Source organism: Coregonus lavaretus (assembly GCF_964263955.1).
Source record: "Coregonus lavaretus genome assembly, chromosome: 7".
NCBI classification, from domain to species: Eukaryota; Metazoa; Chordata; class Actinopteri; order Salmoniformes; family Salmonidae; genus Coregonus; species Coregonus lavaretus.
Genome location: NC_139994.1, coordinates 40,569,931 through 40,592,944, shown reverse-complemented (window position 1 = coordinate 40,592,944; position 23,014 = coordinate 40,569,931). Strand labels below are relative to the sequence as shown.

Sequence of the window (23,014 nt, the reverse complement as noted above, 5' to 3'; positions counted from 1 at the left end):
GATGGAGAGGGATAAAGGGAGAGAAGTAGTGAGGGAGAAGGAAGTAAGAGGGAGAGAGGGAGGAATGGATGGATGGAGGGAGAGCAGAAGGGGAATAGAGGGAGGAAGACAGAGAAAGCTTAAACTGACTGTCCAAAACATTAGGAACACCTTCCTACTATTGAGCTGCACCCCTCCTTTTGCCCTCATAACAGCCTCAATTTGTTGGGGTATGGACTCTTCAAGGTGTTGAATGCGTTCCACAGGGATGCTGGCTGGATGTCCTTTGGGTGGTGGGTCATTCTTGATACACACAGAAAACTGTTGAGCGTGAAAACTCCAGCAGATTTGCAGTTCTTGATTGTCTCAAGGCTTAAAAATTATTCTATAACCTGTCTCCTCCCCTTTATCTATACTGATTGAAGTGGATTTAACAAGTGACATCAATAAGGGATCATAGCTTTCACCTGGATTTACCTGGTAAGTCTATGTAATGGAAAGAGCAGGTGTTCTTAATGTTTTGTACACACAGTGTATAACAGTAGAACAAATCTTTATTGTCCAGAGAAGTTTTCCTTTGCAGTTTGTTAGATCAATGTGAGAGGACAGGGATTGGCTGCCCAGATGTGGTGGGCATGGCCTAACCTAGGAGTGTGAGTGTGTGTGTGTTTGTTTGTTTTAATGTGTGTGTGTTTGTGTGTGTGTGTGTGTGTGTGTGTGTGGATGTCCCCACAAGTATAGTAAACAAACAAAAATTTGAACTGGGGACATTTTGTGTTCCCCACAAGGTCAAATGCTATTTCTAGGGTGTTTAGGATTAAGGTTAGAATTATTGTTAGGGTTAGAATTAGGGTTAGGGTTAGGGTTAAGACCTAGGGTTAGGGTTAGGAGCTAGGGTTAGGTTTAGGGTTAAGGTTAATGTTAAAGTTAGGGTTAGGGGTTAGGAAAAATAGGATATTGAATGGGACTGAATTGTGTGTCCCCACAAGGTTAGTTGTACAAGACTGTGTCTGTGTGTGTATGTGTGTGTGTGTGTGTACCTGGAAGTGTGGGCTGGAGATGCAGGCAGCGATCTGTTTGAAGAGAGGCTCCTGAACACGGATAAACTGAGATGGCTCGATCACATCCAGTATCTCCTCTATCTCCCCTAGGAACATCACCTACAGACGCACAGACAGATGCACATGCACACACACACAAGAAAAACACACACACGGATGAAGAGACGGATGCACACAAACATACACACACGCACGGACAGACACACACACACAGATGCACACACACAGACTCACACACACAGGAGAGAATCACACCATGAGTTTATATCAAAATACACACACAAAGATGTCTCACCTCTTTCTGGGTGCAGGTTTTGGGCCAGTACTTGAGGAGCCCTCGTATGATCTGAACAGAAAACAAACAGAGGCAAAGTCCAGCAGGGTGTTACAGTGTTTTATGGATACTGGAAGTTACAGTGTGGGAAGTGACTAACGACAGTTGGGTTGCAAAATTCCGGTAAACGATAACCCAAAGTTCCCAGGTTTTCCCAAAATCCCAGTTGGAGTATTCCTGGAATAAGCAGGGAATATGCAGGAAATCTTGCAATCAGGATTTCTGCAAGGCCTGGGATTTTTAGGGAAGTTACTGTAATTTTACAACCCTAAATGACACAAAAGGTGTTCCTTACGTATTCTGTGACTGTAGAATCTTTCTCCATAAACTGGACCACACAGTACGCCAACTGTAGAGTGGTAGATACATACAGCAGGTTAACACACGTATACACACACACATACAGCCCAGCTAGCACATAATGTTCTGAGAACCATATGTTCCTTTGAGCTTGGTGAGAGTGTGGTTGTCCTATGGTTATTTTGCATACAACCTTCCCATAACTCTCTGGGAATGGCGCCAGATAGTTGCTTGGCTTTAGAACATTCTCAGCACATTTAAGGAACTTGACCCAAAAAAAATATTTTCTTGGAATTTTATTACATTAAGAGAATGTTTCCTAAAAGTTCAAACATGGTTACATTTAATTTCAGTTTGGTAATAATAATAATATGCCGTTTAGCAGACGCTTTTATCCAAAGCGACTTACAGTCATGCGTGCATACATTTTTGTGTATGGGTGGTCCCGGGGATCGAACCCACTACCTTGGCGTTACAAGCGCCGTGCTCTACCAGCTGAGCTACAGAGGACCACATGTTCTAGGAACATTCTCCAACTGCTTTGACATTGGGAATGTTCTCAAATAGTTCCAAGAACGTTAAGAAACAACGTTCTTCTATAGGAATTTCAGTACGTCTGCATAATGTTTCCTACAGGTTTCCCAATGGTTGTATTTAAAGTCATGTTCTCAAATTGTTCCAAGAACGTTAATAAAATGTTCCATAAAAACCACAAGAAAACTTTTGTAACGTTCAGAGAACGTTCTAAGAATGTTATTTAAAAACATATGCATACAGTAATTAGTGCTTGTTTCCTTTAAAATGGGGTCTGTTTAAATAGACAAAAATTAACAGCTTTGTATGCGTAAAAAAAACATGTTATGCTAGCTCCATCCTGGTGGCACAGTGGACTAATTCCATGGATATAGAAAATAAGATTATAAGTTCAAATCTCACTGATGCCGTGTCACAATAAAACATAAATGTGTTTGCATGATTAATGCCTAAGTAAATGAATTTCCATGTGTTTGGAGTTCAAAAAAGTTAACTCAAAATTTGCTCCTTGGAATTTGTGGAAACGTTCGTTTTTGGTTTCCCATTGGTTCTGGGAACGAAGCCATACGTTTCCTGACCAGTAAAACAATGTTTTTTCAATGTTCTGATAACGGATGTGAAAATTAAGCCTGTTCTGGGAATGTTATTTTTTAGGTTGCAGGGAGGTTCTGAGAACATTTTACTATAGTTCCCTGAAAGTTTTCCTGGGAGGTTTTATTAACATTCTGAGAATGGAAATGATAGGTTATTTGAAGGTAATTAAATAATGTTCTGAGAAAATGTTTCGATAAGACTTTTAATAACACTGCTAGCTTAACTGTGTTGAATGCTTAGGCATTAATCATGCAAACACATATCATTTTATTGTGGCACAGCGTCATTGAGATTTTAACTTATGATCTTCTGTTCTCTATCCATGGAATTAGTCCACTGCGCCACCAGGATGTAGCTAGGATGCCATGTTTCTTAACTCATACAAAGCTGTTCATTTTAGTATATTAAATCAGACACCATTTCAAAGGAAACAAGCACTCATTAAGATCAGGTGTGGCCAATTAGTGGGCGCAGCCAACACACCTGAACACACTTAACAAGATACAGAGTAGAGAGAGTTTTGCTGATGCTGAAAACGGAATGTATATGTTTTTAAATAACATTCTTATTGTTTTATTGTGGTTTTTATGGAACGTTTTCTTAATGTTCTGAGAACATTACTTTAAATAGAAACATGAGGAAACCTGCAGAAAATGATGTGCTGAACTACTGAAATTCCCCCTTAAGAACATGGTATTTTAACGTTCTCAGAACGTTCCGAGAACATGACTTCAAATAGGAACATGAGGAAACCTGTAAAAAACGTTATGATGAAGTACTGAAATTCCCACCTGAGAAACATGGTTCTCAGAACGTTATGTGCTAGCTGGGTATTCTGCACCATTCCCAGAATGTTGTGGGAAGGTTGTATAATAATATGCCATTTAGCAGACGCTTTTATCCAAAGCGACTTACAGTCTTGCATGCATAATTTTTTTTGTGTACGGGTGGTCCCGGGGATCGAACCCACTACCTTGGCGTTACAAGCGCCGTGCTCTACCAGCTGAGCTACAGCTACATGTTTATGCAAAATAAACATAGGACAACCAAGCTCTCACCAAGCTCTAAGAAACATTTGGTTCTCAGAACATTATGTGCTAGCTGGGCTAGCAGTGTTATTAAAAGTCTTATTGAAACATCCAGTGAAAGTTAAGGAAGTTATTCAAAACCTCCAAATAACCTATAATTTCCGTTCTCAGAACGTTAATAAACCCTATCAGGAAAACTTTCAAGGAACCATAGTAACATTTTCTCAGAACCTCCCTGCAATTTAAAATGTAAGACTTATGGCTTCGTTCCCAGAACCTATGGGAAACCAAAAACTTACATTCCAATAACATCCAATGAATCAAATGTGCTAGCTGGGAGTACTGTATACTGTGTACACACTAAAATATTGTATTTTATACATGCATGCACACACATTCAAATACGCCATCTGATGGCGCCGGAGGGTATGGCTGCCGTTTTATGGACTCTTATCCAACCGTGCTATTTTGTGTGTTTTTTCGGCCCAGTACATCACTGGGGCTAAGCTTCCTGCCATCCAGGACCTCTATACCAGGCGGTGTCAGAGGAAGGCCCTAAAAATTGTCAAAGACTCCAGCCACCCTAGTCATAGACTGTTCTCTCTGTTCCCGCACGGCAAGCTGTACCGGAGCACCAAGTCTAGGTCCAAGAGGCTTCTAAACAGCTTCTACCCCCAAGCCATTAGACTCATGTACATCTAATCAAATGGCTACCCAGACTATTTGCATTGCCACCCCACCCCTCTTTTACACTGCTGCTACTCTCTGTTTATTATCTACAGTTGAAGTCGGAAATGTACATACACTTAGGTTGGAGTCATTAAAACTTGTTTTTCAACCGCTCCACAAATTTCTTGTTAACAAACTATAGTTTTGGCAAGTTGGTTAGGACATCTACTTTGTGCATGACACAAGTAATTTCTCCAACAAATGTTTACAGACAGATTATTTCACTTATAATTCACTGTATCACAATTCCAGTGGGTCAGAAGTTTACATACACTAAGTTGACTGTGACTTTAAACAGCTTGGAAAATTCCAGAAAATGATGTCATGGCTTTAGAAGCTTCTGATAGGCTAATTGACATCATTTGAGTCAATTGGAGGTGTACCTGTGGATATATTTCAAGGCCTACCTTCAAACTCAGTGCCTCTTTGCTTGACATCATGGGAAAATCAAAAGAAATCAGCTAAGACCACAGAATAGAAATTGTAGAACTCTGGTTCATCCTTGGGAGCAATTTCCAAACGCCTAAAGGTACCATGTTCATCTATACAACAATAGTATGCAAGTATAAACACCATGGGACCACGCAGCCGTCATATCGCTTAGGAAGGAGACGCGTTCTGTCTCCTAGAGATGAACTTACTTTGGTGCGAAAAGTGCAAATCAATCCAAGAACAACAGCAAAGGACCTTGTGAAGATGCTGGAGGAAACAGGTACAAAAGTATCTATATCCACAGTAAAACAAGTCCTATATCGACATAACCTGAAAGGCCGCTCAGCAAGGAAGAAGCCACTGCTCCAAAACCACCATAAAAAAGCCAGACTACGGTTTGCAACTGCACATGGGGACAAAGATCGTACTTTTTGGAGAAATGTCCTCTGGTCTGATGAAACAAAAATAGAACTGTTTGGCCATAACGGCCATCATTATGTTTGGAGGGAAAAGGGGGTTGCTTGCAAGCCGAAGAACACCATCCCAACCGTGAAGCACGGGGTGGCAGCATCATGCTGTGGGGGTGCTTTGCTGAAGGAGTGACTGGTGCACTTCACAGAATAGATGGCATCATGAGGAAGGAAAACTATGTGGATATATTGAAGCAACATTTCAAGACATCAGACAGGAAATTAAAGCTTGGTCGCAAATGGGTCTTCCAAATGGACAATGACCCCAAGCATACTTCCAAAGTTGTGGCAAAATGGCTTAAGGACAACAAAGTAAATGTATTGGAGTGGCCATCACAAAGCCCTGACCTCAATCCTACACATTCTTAAAATAAAGTGGTGATCCTAACTGACCTAAAACAGGGAATCTTTACTAGGATTAAATGTCAGGAATTGTGAAAACTGAGTTGAAATGTATTTGGCTAAGGTGTATGTAAACTTCCGACTTCAACTGTATTTATAGTCACTTTAATAACTCTACCTACATGTACATATTACCCCAATTACCTCGACTAACCGGAGCCCCCGCACATTGACTTGGTACCGGTACCCCCTGTATATACAGTGAGGGAAAAAAGTATTTGATCCCCTGCTGATTTTGTACATTTGCCCACTGACAAAGAAATTATCAGTCTATAATTTTAATGGTAGGTTTATTTGAACAGTGAGAGACAGAATAACAACAACAAAATCCAGAAAAACGCATGTCAAAATTGTATAAATTGATTTGCATTTTAATGAGGGAAATAAGTATTTTACCCCCTCTCAATCAGAAAGATTTCTGGCTCCCAGGTGTCTTTTATACAGGTAACGAGCTGAGTTTAGGAGCACACTCTTAAAGGGAGTGCTCCTAATCTCAGCTTGTTACCTGTATAAAAGATACCTGTCCACAGAAGCAATCAATCAATCATATTCCAAACTCTCCACCATGGCCAAGACCAAAGAGCTCTCCAAGGATGTCAGGGACAAGATTGTAGACCTACACAAGGCTGGAATGGGCTACAAGACCATCGCCAAGCAGCTTGGTGAGACGGTGACAACAGTTGGTGCGATTATTCGCAAATGGAAGAAACACAAAAGAACTGTCAATCTCCCTCGGCCTAGGGCTCCATGCAAGATCTCACCTCATGGAGTTGCAATGATCATGAGAACGGTGAGGAATCAGCCCAGAACTACACGGGAGGATCTTATCAATGATCTCAAGGCAGCTGGGACCATAGTCACCAAGAAAACAATTGGTAACACACTACGCTGTGAAGGACTGAAATCCTGCAGCGCCCGCAAGGTCCCCCTGCTCAAGAAAGCACATATACATGCCCGTCTGAAGTTTGCCAATGAACATCTGAATGATTCAGAGGAGAATTGGGTGAAAGTGTTGTGACCAGATGAGACCAAAATGGAGCTCTTTGGCATCAACTCAACTCGAGGAGGAGGAATGCTGCCTATGACCCCAAGAACACCATCCCCACCGTCAAACATGGAGGTGGAAACATTATGCTTTGGGGGTGTTTTTCTGCTAAGGGGAAAGGACAACTTCACCGCATCAAAGGGACGATGGACGGGGCCATGCACCATCAAATCTTGGGTGAGAACCTCCTTCCCTCAGCCAGGGCATTGAAAATGGGTCGTGGATGGGTATTCCAGCATGACAATGACCCAAAACACACGGCCAAGGCAACAAAGGAGTAGCTCAAGAAGAAGCACATTAAGGTCCTGGAGTGGCCTAGCCAGTCTCCAGACCTTAATCCCATAGAAAATCTGTGTAGGGAGCTAAAGGTTCGAGTTGCCAAACGTCAGCCTCGAAACCTTAATGACTTGGAGAAGATCTGCAAAGAGGAGTGGGACAAAATCCCTCCTGAGGTGTGTGCAAACCTGGTGGCCAACTACAAGAAACGTCTGACCTCTGTTATTGCCAACAAGGGTTTTGCCACTAAGTCATGTTTTGCAGAGGGGTCAAATACTTATTTTCCTCATTAAAATGCAAATCAATTTATAACATTTTTGACATGCGTTTTTCTGGATTTTTTTGTTGTTATTCTGTCTCTCACTGTTCAAATAAACCTACCATTAAATCTATAGACTGATCATTTCTTTGTCAGTGGGCAAACATACAAAATCAGCAGGGTATCAAATACTTTTTTCCCTCACTGTAGCCTCGCTATTGTTATTTTTACTGCTGTTCTTTAATTATTTGTTACTTTTATTTGGTATTATTTTATATTGTATTTTTGGGGGGTATTCTTTCTTAAAACTGCATTGTTGGTTAAGGGCTTGTAAGTAAGCATTTCACTGTAAGGTCTACACCTGTTGTATACGGTGCATGTGACAAATAAAATTTGATTTGTGTATACACACACAAACACTGTACACACACACCCCATGTGTCATGTTATAAGCAGTGGTATTGCAGTAATCTGTAGAGTTTTTCCTTGTTGCAGCATTCCTTAGAGTCAGAATACCCACTCACCCACAAACCCACACACACACACACACACACACACACACACCCACACACACCCACACACACATTCCCTAGAGCAGGGTCGTCCCCCCCGATGTAAGTTTTGTTTTTCGCCCTAGCACTACACAGCTGATTCAAATAATCCAAGCTTGATGAGAGTTGGTTATTTGAATCAGCTGTGTAGTACTAGGGCAAAAAACAAAACGTGCACCCAGGGGGCCCCAGGACCGAGTTTGGGAAACCCTGCCCTAGAGTGTGAATACAATGGGATGTAAAACCCTGATCCCACCGGATTACTGCGCTAAGGATCGGAAAGAGAAGTTTTCCAAGTCGGTGCCTGAATATGTGCGTGTGCGTATGTGTTTCGCGGTTGGCCCTATGCCTAGGCTCGTTGCCATGGTGAGTGGGCACCGTGGCGACGGAGTGTGTGTGTTTACTTCGGAAGGAGTGATGTCACAGTCTGCCCTGAGGGGATATGACATATTAGAGCTTATACCTCTCCTTTCTCTCTCTCCCTCTCTCTCTTTCTCTCTTTCTGTATCTTTCTCTCTCTGTCTCACTTTCTCTCTCTCTTGATCTTTCTCTCTCTCTCTAACTATCTGTCTCACTTTCTTTTTCTCTATAACTCATTCACTTTCTACCTCTCTCTGCTTCCTTCTCACTTTTCCCCATCTCTCTTCGTCTTTTTCACTCTTCATCCCTGACTTTCTCTATCCCTCTCTCTCTATGCACATTATATGGAAAGATCAACAGAGGGTTGGAGCGGAGGTAGAGGGTGAATGGAGGGTGAAAGGAGCGAGGGATGAATGAGAAAAGCAGGAAAGAACCAGTGATTAAAATGAGATGACAGGAGTTGAAGCGTTTAAAGTATTAAAGTCAGATTAGTGACAAGCCTAGGGTAAATACAGAGTTGGATTCTGTTGTTAGGTGAGGGATTATCGGTATTGTAGTCTGTTAGGATAGAGTTTATGGTGTTTGTAGTTCCAGGGTAATAAGAGGTGACAACTGGTGACTTTAATAATGTAAATACAGCAGCCTAAACCAGTGTTTGCCAACTCCATTCCTCGAGTACCCCCAACCGCAGACATTTGTTTTGTAGCCCCAGACAAACTCACCTGATTCAACTCATGGAGGGCTTGATGATTAGTTGACAAGTTGAATCAGGTGTGGTTGTCTGGGTCTACTACAAAAATGTAAGCTGTTGGGGGTACTCAAGGAGTTGAGAAACACTGGCCTAAATCATGGGCTATTTTTGACCAGAGCCCCCACCCTATTACCAATAAGCTCAATAAGGAATAGGGTGCCATTTGAGAAACAGGCCATTGTTCCCTCCCACCCTGCTGAAAAAAACAGCATAGACCAGCATAGGCTGGTGACTAGCCTTCATTGTGTTTTCACTGGTGACCAGCCTTCATTGTGTTTTTGCTGGTGACCAGCCTTCATTGTGTTTTTGCTGGTGACCAGCCTTCATTGTGTTTTTGCTGGTGACCAGCCTTCGCTGTTTTTTTGCATGACCAGCTAGACCATGCTGGTCAGCTAGACCCCTTAAACTCAACTCTGAGTTCCACTGTTTTTTTAAATTGTTCACCTCTAATCAGGTACTGATTTAGACCTGGGACACCAGGTGGACGCAATTCATTATCAGGTAGAAAAGACAACCAGCAGGCTCCGGCCTTCATAGGGTAAGAGTTGAATACCCCTGAGCTAGACCATGCTGGTCTGCCAGCAGAACCACCTAGATCAGGGGTTCCCAAACTTTTTTGGCCAGCAACCCCATTTTGATATCAAAACATTTTCGCGACCCCACCATGTAAAAAACATGATTTAATCAACTGCCCATGTTCATTTTTTTTATTGGGTCTATGACAGTCTATTACAAATCAGTCTGACAGTAATTTTGATAGTTTTTCAATCTTAACCCTCCCGTTGTCCTAGGGTCAAAATGACCCGCCACTGTGTTGATCCAACTTTATTTAATTTTTATATTTTTGGGATCATTTGTGAGAAGGAGGCAGTGATACTTTCTTTAAAGTCTCACTGCCTCCTTCTCACAAATGATCCCCCAAAAATAAAAAATAAATAAAGTTGGTTCAACACAGTGGCGGGTCATTTTGACCCTAGGACAACGGGAGGGTTAAGGAAGTATGGTTTGAGATGACTGAAATCAGAATCAGAAAGGTATTGGGAAGTTCAGAAGATCTTCAGGCAATCATTTTTATGTTCTTTTTCCCTCAGTCTGATTTAGTGCCTGGTCTTGTCCATTCTGTTCTAATGAGCCAGGGTTGTGGGTTCGATTCCCACAGGGGGCCAGTATGAAAAAATTATATATTAAAAAATAATGTATGCACTCACTAACTGTAAGTCGCTCTGGATAAGAGCGTCTGCTAAATGACTAAAATGTAAATGATCACAGCTGTATGTGCAGTCAGTCAGTCTGTAGTGTGATTTGAGGCCGGTCTCTAGTGGTCATGGGTGCACATTGCAGTCACTCTCATTTAATATTTAAAGCTGCAAGATGTAACTTTTTGGGCAACCCAACCAAATTCACATAGACATGTGACTTATAGATATGTCATTCTCATTGAAAGCAAGTCTAAGAAGCAGTAGATCTGTTCTATGTGCGCTATTTCTATGCTTCCCGTTCTTCAGTTTCGTTTTTTTGCTTCAAACAGCTGAAAATACAATATTTTTGGTTATGGAAAATATATTTCACAGCAGTTTAGATTGTACAATGATTCTCCACACTATACTTGCTTGTTTTGTCACATAACTTGAAATTAGGTGAACTATTACAATTTTAGCAACCAGGAAATTATTTCTCCATAGTGCACCTTTAACTCTTAGTACTTGGGAACAGAGCGAGAGAGCGAGAGAGCGAGAGAGCATGTGTGCGTGGTTAGCAGGCCGTGCTGCGTGTGTTAATAAATAATACATGGAGTCTGAGGAGAGAAATGTAGGGCAAGCTGACGTTTATACTCAGAATACACACACACACACACACACACTGACACATACACAAACACACACACACACATATATACACACATATATACACACACACACACACCAAGGCTGAGACGCACACATACAAGTACATTCAGATTGAATAGAGCACACATACACATATAGAAACCTACACATTGACACATAGACACACACATTCACAGATACTGGTTGTGTGTGTGTGTGTGTATAAGAGGATGGTGTAAGTTGTGATCACAGCTGGATGTGCAGTCAGTCAGTCTGTAGTGTGACTCGAGGCCGGTCTCTAGTGGTCATGGGTGCACATTGCAGTCGCTCTCATTTAATATTTAAAACTGCAATATGTAACTTTTTGGGCAACCCAACCAAATGCACATAGAAATGTGAATTATAGATCTGTCATTCTCATTGAAAGCAAGTCTAAGAAGCGGTAGATCTGTTCTGTGTGTGCTATTTCTATGCTTCCTGTTCTTAAGTTTCATTTTTGCTTCAAACAGCTGAAAATACAATATTTTGGGTTATGGAAAATATATTTCACAGCAGTTTAGATTGTACAATGATTCTCCACTTGTTTTGTCACATAACTTGAAATTAGGTGAACTATTAGAATTTTAGCAACCAGGAAATTATTTCTCCATAGTGCACCTTTAACTCTTAGTACGTGGGAACAGAGCGAGAGAGCGAGAGAGTGAGAGAGCGAGAGAGCGAGTGAGCATGTGTGCGTGTGTGTGTGGTTAGCAGGCCGTGCTGCGTGTGTTAATATATAATACATGGAGTCTGAGGAGAGAAATGTAGGGCAAGCTGATGTTTATACTCAGAATACACACACACACAAACACTGACACATACACAAACACACACATATATACACACATATATACACACACCAAGGCTGAGATGCACACATACAAGTACATACAGATTGAATAGAGCACACATACACATATAGAAACCTACACATTGACACATAGACACACACATTCACAGATACTGGTTGTGTGTGTGTGTATAAGAGGATGGTGTGAGCCATGGGTGCACAATGAAGTCTCTCTAATTTAATATTTAAAGCTGCAATGTGTAACTTTTTGGGCAACCTGACCAAATTCACATAGAAATGTGAGTTATAGATCTGTCATTCTCATTGAAAGCAAGTCTAAGAAGCGGTAGATCTGTTCAGTGTGCACTATTTCTATGAATCCCGTTCCTACGTTTGGTTTTTTATTTCAAACAGCTGAAAATACATTTTTGGTTATGGAAAATATATTTCACAGCGGTTTAGATTATACAATGATTTTCTACACTATACTTGCTTGTTTTGTCACATAAACTGAAATTAGGCAAAGTATTCGAATTTTAGCAACCAGGAAATGATTTCTCCATAGTGCACCTTTAACTCTTAGTACTGGGGAACAGAGAGAAAAAGAGAGAGAGAGAGAGAGAGAGAGAGCATGTGTGCGTGGTTAGCAGGCCGTGCTGCGTGGTGTGTGTGTGTGTGTGTGTGTGTGTGTGTGTGTGTGTGTGTGTGTGTGTGTGTGTGTGTGTGTGAGTGACTGACCTGTGCGTGGAAGATGGACAGGGACTTGGCTGAGTGTAGAGGGATCAGGACTCGAACCAGGAATTGCTTATGTTCCGACTTCAGGGGCAGAGCAAACCCGTTTATAATGCTGTAGAGAGAGAGAAGGTTCCCTATGAAATCTAAAAAATTCAAGCATACAACCTAAGAAAATGTACAACAATGGCAAATACTTTGATGAAGAAAAAACCTAAGAAAGAAATGGAGAAACCTAACCAACCAAAACCATAGAGACCTAGAAAACCTGAGCCTACGCCTTCACTATGGTGAATCACTAAAACAATACAGAAATGCACTACGGAAAAAGAAGGAACAGCACGTCAGAAATCAGCTCAATGTAATTGAAGAATCCATAGAATCTAACTGCTTCTGGGAATATTGGAACACACTAAACAAACAACAACACAAAGAGTTATCTATGCAAAACGGAGATGTATGGATAAACCACTTCTCCAATATTTTTGGCTCTATAACAAAGAACAAACAGCAAAAACATATACAGTGCATTCGGAAAGTATTCAGATTCATTGACTTTTCCACATTTCATTCCCTTACCGCCTTATTCTAAAACGGATTAAATCGTTTTTTTCCTCATCAATCTACAAACAATACCCCATAATAACAAAGCAAGAAAATGTAAGATGGCGCCGACAGAGACGGCTGCCTCGCTTTTAGTCCTTAGGAAACTTTGCAGTATCAAGATGGCCACCATTGTTCCTGTACCCAAGAATGCAAAGGTAACTGAACTAAATGACAAACACCCCATAGCACTCACTTCTGTCATCGTGAAGTGCTTTGAGAGACTAGTCAAAGATCATATCACCTCCACCTTACCTGTCACCCTAGACCCACTTCAATTTGCTGACTGCCCCAATAGGTCCACAGACGATGCAATCGCCATCACACTAAACACTGCCCTATCCCATCTGAACAAGAGGAATAGCTATGTAAGAATGCTGTTCATTGACTATAGCTCAGCATTCAACACCATATTACCCTCCAAGCTCATCATCAAGCTTGAGGCCCTGGGTCTCAACCATGCCCTTTGCAATTGGGTCCAGAACTTCCTGATGGGCCGCCCCCAGGTGCTGAAGGTAGGAAACAACATCTCCACTTCGCTGATCCTCAACACTGGGGCCCCACAAGGGTGTGTGCACAGCCACCTCCTGTACTCCCTGTTCACACATGACTGCGTAGCCATGCACGCCTCCAACTCAATCATCAAGTTTGCAGACGACACAACAGTAGTAGGCTTGATTACCAACAACGATGAGACAGCCTACAGGGAGGAGGTGAGGGCTCTAGGAGTGTGGTGTCAGGAAAATAACCTCTCACTCAACGTCAAAAAAACTAAGGAGATGATCGTGGACTTCAGGAAACAGCAGAGGGAGTACCCCCCCTATCCACATCGACGGGAGAGCAGTGGAGAAAGAAAGGCTGAAGAAATTTGGCCTGTCACCTAAAACCCTCACAAACTTTTACAGATGCACAATTGAGAGCATCCTGTCGGGCTGTATCACCGCCTGGTATGGGAACTGAACTGCCCACAACCGCAGGGCTCTCCAGTGGGTGGCGCGGTCTGCACAACACATCACCGGGGGCAAACTACCTGCCCTCCAGGACACCTACAGCACCTGATGTCACAGGAAGGCCAAAAAGATAATCAAGGACAACTACCACCCGAGCCACTGCCTGTTCACCCCGCTATCATCCAGAAGGCGAGGTTAGTACAGGTGCATCAAAGCTGGGACCGAAAGACTGAAAAACTGCTTCTATCTCAAGGCCATCAGACTGTTAAACAGCCATCACTAGCACAGAGAGGCTGCTGCCTACATACAGACATGAAAATCACTGGCCACTTTAATAAATGGAACACTAGTCACTTTAATAATGCCACCTTAATAATGTTTACATATTTTGCATTACCCATCTGATTTGTATATACTGTATTCTATACTATCTATTGCATCTTAGCCTACAGTGCCTTACAAAAGTATTCATCCCCCTTGGCGATTTCCTATTTTGTTGCATTACAACCTGTAATTTAAATGGATCTTTATTTGGATTTCATGTAATGGACATACACAAAATAGTCCAAGTAAAAAATAAAAATAAAAAATTAATAATGGAAAAGTGGTGCGTGCACATGTATTCACCCCTTTTGCTATGAAGCCCCTCAATAAGATCTGGTGCAACCAATTACCTTCAGAATTCACAAAAAAAATATCCAAAACTTTGAACATCCTACGGAGCACCATTAAATCCATTATTTAAAAATGGAAAGAATATGGCACCACAACAAACCTGCCAAGAGAGGGCCGCCCACCAAAACTCACGGACCAGGCAAGGAGGGCATTAATCAGAGAGGCAACAAAGAGACCAAAGATAACCCTGAAGGAGCTGCAAAGCTCCACAGCGGAGATTGGAGTATCTGTCCATAGGACCACTTTAAGCCGTACACTCCACAGAGCTGGGCTTTAAGGAAGAGTGGCCAGAAAAAAGACATTGCTTAAAGAAAAAAATAAGCAAACACGTTTGGTGTTCACCAAAAGGCATGTGGGAGACTCCCCAAACATATCGAAGAAGGTACTCTGGTCAGATGAGACTAAAATTGAGCTTTTTGGCCATCAAGGAAAACGCTATGTCTGGCGCAAACCCAACACCTCTCATCACCCCGAGAACACCATCCCAACAGTGAAGCACGGTGGTGGCAGCATCATGCTGTGGGGATGTTTTTCATCGGCAGGGACTGGGAAACTGGTCAGAATTGAAGGAATTATGGATGGCGCTAAATACAGGAAAATTCTTAAGGGAAACCTGTTTCAGTCTTCCAGAGATTTGAGACTGGGACGGAGGTTCACCTTCCAGCAGGACAATGACCCTAAGCATACTGCTAAAGCAACACTTGAGTGGGGGGGGGGGGGGGGGGATGAATGCAAGTTTTCAGTTTTTTGGTCTTATTTCTTATTTCAAAAAATATTTTGCATCTTCAAAGTGGTAGGCATGTTCTGTAAATCAAATGATACAAACCCCCCCAACATCCATTTAAATTCCAGGTTGTAAGGCAACAAAATAGGAAAAATGTCAAGGGGGTGAATACTTTCGCAAGCCACTGTATGCCACTCATCTCATCCATATATTTATATATTCTTATTCCATTTCTTTACTTAGATTGTGTGTATTAGGTTTTTGTGTGGAACTGTTAGATATTACTTGCTAGATATTGCTGCACTGTCGGAACTAGAAGCACAAGCATTTCGCTACACTCGCAATAACATCTGCTATGTGACCAATACATGTGATTTGATTTGATTTGAAAACAGTTTTTTTTTTTATATTTGCAAATGTATAAAAAAAAAAAAAGTATTCAGACCCTTTATTCAGTACTTTGTTGAAGCACCTTTGGCAGCGATTCCAGCCTCGAGTCTTCTTGGGTATAACACTACAAGCTTGTCACACCTGTATTTGGGGAGTTTCTCCCGTTCTTCTCTGCAGATCCTCTCAAGCTCTGTCTGATTGGATGGGGAGTGTAGCTGCACAGCTATTTTCAGGTCTCTCCAGAGATGTTCAATCGGGTTCAAGTCCAGGCTCTGGCTGGGGCACTCAAGGACATTCAGAGACTTGTCCCGAAGCCGCTCCTGCATTGTCTAGGCTGTGTGTTTAGGGTCGTTGTCCTGTTGGAAGGTGAACCTTCACCCCAGTCTGAGGTCCTGAGCACTCTGGAGCAGGTTTTCATCAAGGATCTCTCTGTACTTTGCTCCGTTCATCTTTCCCTCAATCCTGACTAGTCTCCCAGTCCCTGCCGCTGAAAAACATCCCCACAGCATGATGCTGCCACCACAATGCTTCACCGTAGGGATGGTGCCATGTTTCCTCCAGACGTGACGCTTGGCATTCAGGCCAAAGAGTTCAATCTTGGTTTCATCAGACCAGAGAGTCTTGTTCTTCATGGTCTGAGAGTCCTTTAGGTGCCTTTTAGACAAACTCCAAGTGGGCTGTCATGTGCCTATTACTGAGGAGTGGCTTCCGTCTGGCCACTGTACCATAAAGGCCTGACTGGTGGAGTGCTGCAGATATGGTTGTCCTTCTGGAAGGTTCTCCCATCTCCACAAAGGAACTCTGGAGCTCTGTCAGAGTGACCATCGGGTTCTTGCAAAAATACTAAAAACCTGTTTTTCGCTTTGTCATTATGGGGTATTGTGTGTAGATTGATGAGGAAATGTTTATATTTAATCCATTTTTGAATAAGGATGTAACGTAACAAAATGTGGAAAAAGTGAAGGGGTCTGAATACTTTCCGAATGCACTCTACATGATCAAATACAAATCTTAGAATCTCCTATTAAAGACTACCAGAACCCACTGGATTCTCCAATTACATTGAATGAACTGCAGGAGAAAATACAAACCCTCCAACTAAAAAAAGGCCTGTGGTGTTGATGGTATCCTTATTGAAATGATAAAATATACAGACCAAAAATTCCAATTGGCTACACTTAAACTCTTTAACATCATCCTCAGCTCTGGCATCTTCCCCAACATTTGGAACCAAGGACTGATCACCCCAATCCACAAAAGTGGAGACAAATTTGACCCCAATAACTACTGTGGGATATGCATCAACAGCATCCTTGGGGAAATCTTCTGCATTATCATTAACAGCAGACTTGTTCATTTCCTCAGTGAAAATGATGTACTGAGAAAATGTCAAATTGGCTTTTTACCAAATTACCGTAGACAGACAACAAACTCACCCTGCACACTCTAATTGACAAACAAACAAAACAAAACAAAGACAAAGTCTTCTCATGCTTTGTTGATTTCAAAAAAGATTTTGACTCAATTTGGCATGAGGGTCTGCTTTACAAATTGATGGAAAGCAGTGTTGGCGGAAAAACATACGACATTCTAAAATCCATGTACACAAACAACAAATGTGCAGTTAAAATTGGCAAAAAACACACACATTTCTTTCCACAGGGCAGTGGGATGAGACAGGGATGCAGTTTGAGCCCCACCCTCTTCAACATTTATATCAACGAATTGGCAAGGGCACTAGAACAGTCTGCAGCACCCGGCCTCACCCTACTAGAATCTGAAGTCAAAGTCTACTGTTTGCTGATGATCTGGTGCTTCTGTCCCCAACCAAGGAGGGCCTACAGCAGCACCTAGACTTTCTGCACATATTCTGTCAGACCTGGACCCTGACAGTGAATCTCAGTAAGACAAAAATAATGGTGTTCCAAAGAAGGTCCAGTTGCCAGGACCACAAATACAAATTCAATCTATTCTAAACTATTCTAAAACAAATCCAATTTTGATAAACACCCACGTCTATTGGGTGAAATACCACAGCGTGCCATCACAGCAGCAAGATTTGTGACCTGTTGCCACAAGAAAAGGGCAACCAGTGAAGAACAAAAACCATTGTAAATACAACCATATTTACTTTATGTTTATTTATTTTCACTTTTGTACTTTAACTATTTGCACATCGTTACAACACTGTACAGTATATATCCATAATATGACATTTGACATGTCTCTATTCCTTTGGAACTTTTGTGAGTGTAATGTTTACTGTTCATTTTATATTGTTAATTTCACTTTTGTTCATTATCTATTTCACTTGCTTTGGCAATGTAAACGTATGTTTCCCATGCCAATAAAGCCCTTTGAATTGAATTGAAAGAGAGAGTGGAGAGAGAGAGAGAGAGAGAGAGAGAGAGAGAGAGAGAGAGAGAGAGAGAGAGAGAGAGAGAGAGTGAGAGAGAGAGAGAGAGAGAGAGAGAGGGAGAGAGAGAGAGAGAGATACAGAGATACAGAGATACAGAGATACAGAGATAAATTGGGTGGGTAGAGGAGAACAAAAGGAGAGAGGTGGATAGAAAGAGAGAGGGGAATGGATAGAGGTGTGAAAGAATGAAAAAAAGAGGAGAGAATAATAGAAACAGCGAGGAGGAAGAGCAGGAGGAGAAAAAGAGGAGAGGAGGAAAAACGGATTAAGAAAGGATTAAGAAAAAAAGTGTCATCATATCTTGTCATCATCACCACATCTCTCTCTCCCTCTCTCTCTCTTCTCTCTCAATTTCAATTTCAATTCCATTTCAATTTAAGTGGCTTTATTGGCATGGGAAACATGTGTTTACATTGCCAAAGCAAGTGAAATAGATAATAAACAAAAGTGAAATAAACAATAAAAAATGAACAGTAAACATTACACTCACAAAAGTCCCAAAGGAATAAATACATTTCAAATATCGTAATATGTTTATATACAGTGTTGTAACGATGTGCAAATAGTTGAAGTACAAAAGGGAAAATAAATCAACATAAATATGGGTTCTAAATGTACAATGTTGTTTGTTCTTCACTGGTTGCCCTTTTCTTGTGGCAACAGGTCACAAATCTTGCTGCTGTGATGGCACAGTGTGGTATTTCACCCAATAGATATGGAAGTTTATCAAAACTGGATTTGTTTTCAAATTCTTTGTGGGTCTGTGTAATCTGAGGGAAATATGTGTCTCTAATATGGTCATACACTTGGCAGGGGGTTAGGAAGTGCAGCTCAGTTTCCACCTCATTTTGTGGGCAGTGTGCACATAGCCTGTTTTCTGTTGAGAGCCAGGTCTGCCTTTCTCAATAGCAAGGCACTGAGTCTGTACATAGTCAAAGCTTTCCTTAATTTTGGGTCAGTCACAGTGGTCAGGTATTCTGCCACTTTGTACTCTCTGTCTGTTTCGGGCCAAATAGTTTGCTCTGTTTTTTTGTTAATTATTTTCAATGTGTCAAGTATTTATCTTTTTGTTTTGTTTTCTCATCAAAAATAACATAAACTTCAACATACCAATTAGGATCTGGCAAAAAAATACTTGAATCAGTTATAGAACCCATTGCCCTTTATGGTTGTGAGGTCTGGGGTCCGCTCACCAACCAAGAATTCACAAAATGGGACAAACACCAAATTGAGACTCTGCATGCAGTATTCTGAAAAAATATCCTCAGTGTACAATGTAAAACACCAAATAATGCATGCAGAGCAAAATTAGGCCGATACCCGCTAATTATCAAAGTCCAAAAAAGTCCTGTTAAATTTAAATTCTACAACCACCTAAAAGGATGTGATTCCCAAACCTTCCATAACAAAGCCATCACCTACAGAGAGATAAACTTGGAGAAGAGTCCCCTAAGCAAGCTGGTCCTGGGGCTCTGTTCAAACACAAACAGACCCCACAGAGCCCCAGGATAGCAACACAATTAGAGCCAACCAAATCATGAGAAAACAAAAAGATAAATACTTGACACATTGGAAAGAATTAACAAAAAAAACAGAGCAAACTAGAACGCTATTTGGCCCTACCTGACCACTGTGACTGACCCAAAATTAAGGAAAGCTTTGACTATGTACAGACTCAGTGCCTTGCTATTGAGAAAGGCTGCCGTAGGCAGACCTGGCTCTCAAGAGAAGACAGGCTATGTGCACACTGCCCACAAAATGAGGTGGAAACTGAGCTGCACTTCCTAACCTCCTGCCAAATGTATGACCATATGAGAGACACATATTTCCCTCAGATTACACAGACCCACAAAGAATTTGAAAACAAATCCAGGTTTGATAAACTCCCATATCTATTGGGTGAAATACCACACTGTGCCATCACAGCAGCAAGATTTGTGACCTGTTGCCACAAGAAAAGGGCAACCAGTGAAGAACAAACAACATTGTACATTTAGAAACCATATTTATGTTTATTTATTTTCCCTTTTGTACTTCAACTATTTGCATATCGTTACAACACTGTATATAGACATATTATGATATTTGAAATATCTTTATTCATTTGGAACTTTTGTGAGTGTAATGTTTACTGTTCATTTTTTATTGTTTATTTCACGTTTGTTCATTATCTATTTCACTTGCTTTGGCAATGTAAACATATGTTTCCCATGCCAATAAAGCCACTTAAATTGAAATGGAATTGAAATTGAAATTGAGAGAGAAGAGAGAGAGAGGGAGAGAGAGATGTGGTGATGATGACAAGATATGATGACACTTTTTTTCTTAATCCTTTCTTAATCCGTTTTTCCTCCTCTCCTCTTTTTCTCCTCCTGCTCTTCCTCCTCGCTGTTTCTATTATTCTCTCCTCTTTTTTTCATTCTTTCACACCTCTATCCATTCCCCTCTCTCTTTCTATCCACCTTTCTCCTTTTGTTCTCCTTTACACACCCAACTTTTCTCTCTCTCTCTCTCTCTCTCTCTCTCTCTCTCTCTCTCTCTCTCTCTCTCTCTCTCTCTCTCTCTCTCTCTCTCTCTCTCTCTCTCTCTCTCTCTCTCTCTCTCTCTCTCTCTCTCTCTCTCTCTCTCGTTATTTGTGTCTGTCTTCCATTTATCGTTTTTTGAAATCCTTTTATCGCCCTTTTTCTTCCCTTGTTTCCACTCTTCTTATTTGAGGACTGAAAGAGAGATATCTGCCTCTCTCTCTTGCTCTCTATCGCATCCCTCTCTAATCCTCCCTTTCTCATCCTCTCTCTTCTGTCTACGGCACCCCTCTATACCCCTCTATTTCATTCTCCCTCCCCTCCCGTCTCTTTCTCCCCACCCTCTCCCTCTCTCTCCCTTTCTTCTATCTATCAGTGAGTGTGTGGGTGGGTCTATAAATACTCAGTCAGCATCAACCTGAAGCCCACACCCCCTCCTTCTCCCAAAACATTGACTCACTCACTCCTTCACTTACTCCTTCACCCTCCCTCCCTCCATATCTCTATCTCTCAATCTTTCAGTCTCAGCATGAAGAAACCTTCTAAAATCAAACATCTGTTTTGTTGACTAGGGAGAAAGATAAACAGTGTGTGTGTGTGTGTGTCACTTGTTGTAAGGGAGAAAGATAAACTGTGTAGTGCAGGGATTGGGCAATTAGAGGCCCGCGGAACAATTTCCAAACTCACTCAGGGTCTCAACTGCACTTCCTAACCTCCTGCCCTGTGCCTGTAGCGAGTTGAAATAGTAGAATACACAAGGTGCAATTTTGGTTGTGCATCGAAATTTGGTTATGTCAGTCACTGACAGTCACTCAATTAGCCATGTCAGCTAACAATTTTAAGATTAGTAAGTTAGTCTAGCCAGCTATCTAAACTTGTAGTAATCATGGCCGAATACCTACCTGGGCCCTGACCTCCAGTAGCCCCCCAATGATTTTATTAGTCCCATATCATATTAACATGGCATAAGTCATGGCAAAAGGTGTAGAATTGCAGTAAATTAGCTTTAAAACTGCTCAAATGTTTCTCCACCCCATGTCAAAATGAATAGAACTGCAGGAAATTGCTATTTTTTTCTCTCTGTCTCATGGCTAAATTTTGAGAATTGCATGAAATTTGTTATAAAATTGCAATATTTCCTCTCCACGCCATGGCAAAATGTGTAGAATTGCAGGAAATTAACTTTAAAGATCCAATGCAGCTGTTTTTATCTCAATATCAAATCATTTCTGGGTTACAATTAAGTACCTTACTCTGATTGTTTTCAAACAAAATGGTAAATAAAAAATAGCTTCATAGCGAAGAGTAATTTCTCAAGTAAGAATTTTGCTAGGACTGTCTGGGAGTGGTCTGAGTGGGGAGGGGCTAACTGAAAACTAGCTGTTATTGGCAGAGACGTTTGGAACTCTCTTTCTCATTGGTCTATTAACTAATTTCACCAGGCAGTCCAAAACTCCAAACCACCCAAACAGGCTGAAATTTCAGGCATCATCATTTAAAAAATGTCACAGTATTGTTCCAACCTCATAGTGTGTAAATATATATATAAAACACAGGAAAATCAAGGTTTTGACTGCACTGGGCCTTTAAAGGGATAGTTCACACAAATGACCAGTATTAGCATTTTTCGCACTTGTCCAAATCATCCGAAAGTATCTACAATTGATTGTGAAGCTAAACAAAGTCACTTATAGAGGTTTTGAACATGATGTTTGAAAAATGCTAATATCTGTCCCATGACAAATGGGATTTGTTCCACAAATGCTAAAACGTTGACATATCTTGTACATAGACTACTTACAGATTAAGGAAACCAATGTGTCATTTTGTAATTTAGGTGAACTTTCCCTTTAAAACTAAACATTTTCTCTCCATCATTCAAGACATGAGCCAGTAAAAAGAATTGCCTGCGAGGTGGGGGGCACTCCAACCAAATCTTGCTTAGGGCCTCCAAAAGGTTAGGGCCGGCCCAGGCTACTGGTATAAAGCATTTCGTTAACAGAGTTAAGTATAGTTTAATTGCACAAATGGATTGATTGCACAAATCAGTTGACTGCATGTGTGAGTATAGATTTGGGTACGCAGATCCGCGAGTTCTGATTTTTTTTGTGGCCCCCACCCCCATCAAAGTTGCCCATCCCTGGTTTAGAGTGTAGAGGGGATGCACAGCTTCAATCCTCGAGGATGGCAATGTTGGCTGGTTTTCTTTATTTTTTATCAGAAATTGGTTTTCCCTTGG

General features: G+C 41.3%; 1 protein-coding gene across 1 annotated transcript in view; it reads right to left on the bottom strand.

Moving 5' to 3' along the window:
- Positions 1-23,014, bottom strand: part of ppp2r5b (protein phosphatase 2, regulatory subunit B', beta) — a gene marked incomplete at both ends in the record, with an annotated part of 63,741 nt that overhangs the window by 795 nt on the left and 39,932 nt on the right. The window contains 4 exons of the mRNA XM_084165262.1: positions 1,020-1,139; positions 1,336-1,386; positions 1,670-1,723; positions 12,499-12,607. Of these exons, the coding sequence (XP_084021388.1) occupies positions 1,020-1,139; positions 1,336-1,386; positions 1,670-1,723; positions 12,499-12,607 (334 nt within the window). The remainder of the gene's footprint in view (positions 1-1,019; positions 1,140-1,335; positions 1,387-1,669; positions 1,724-12,498; positions 12,608-23,014) is intronic.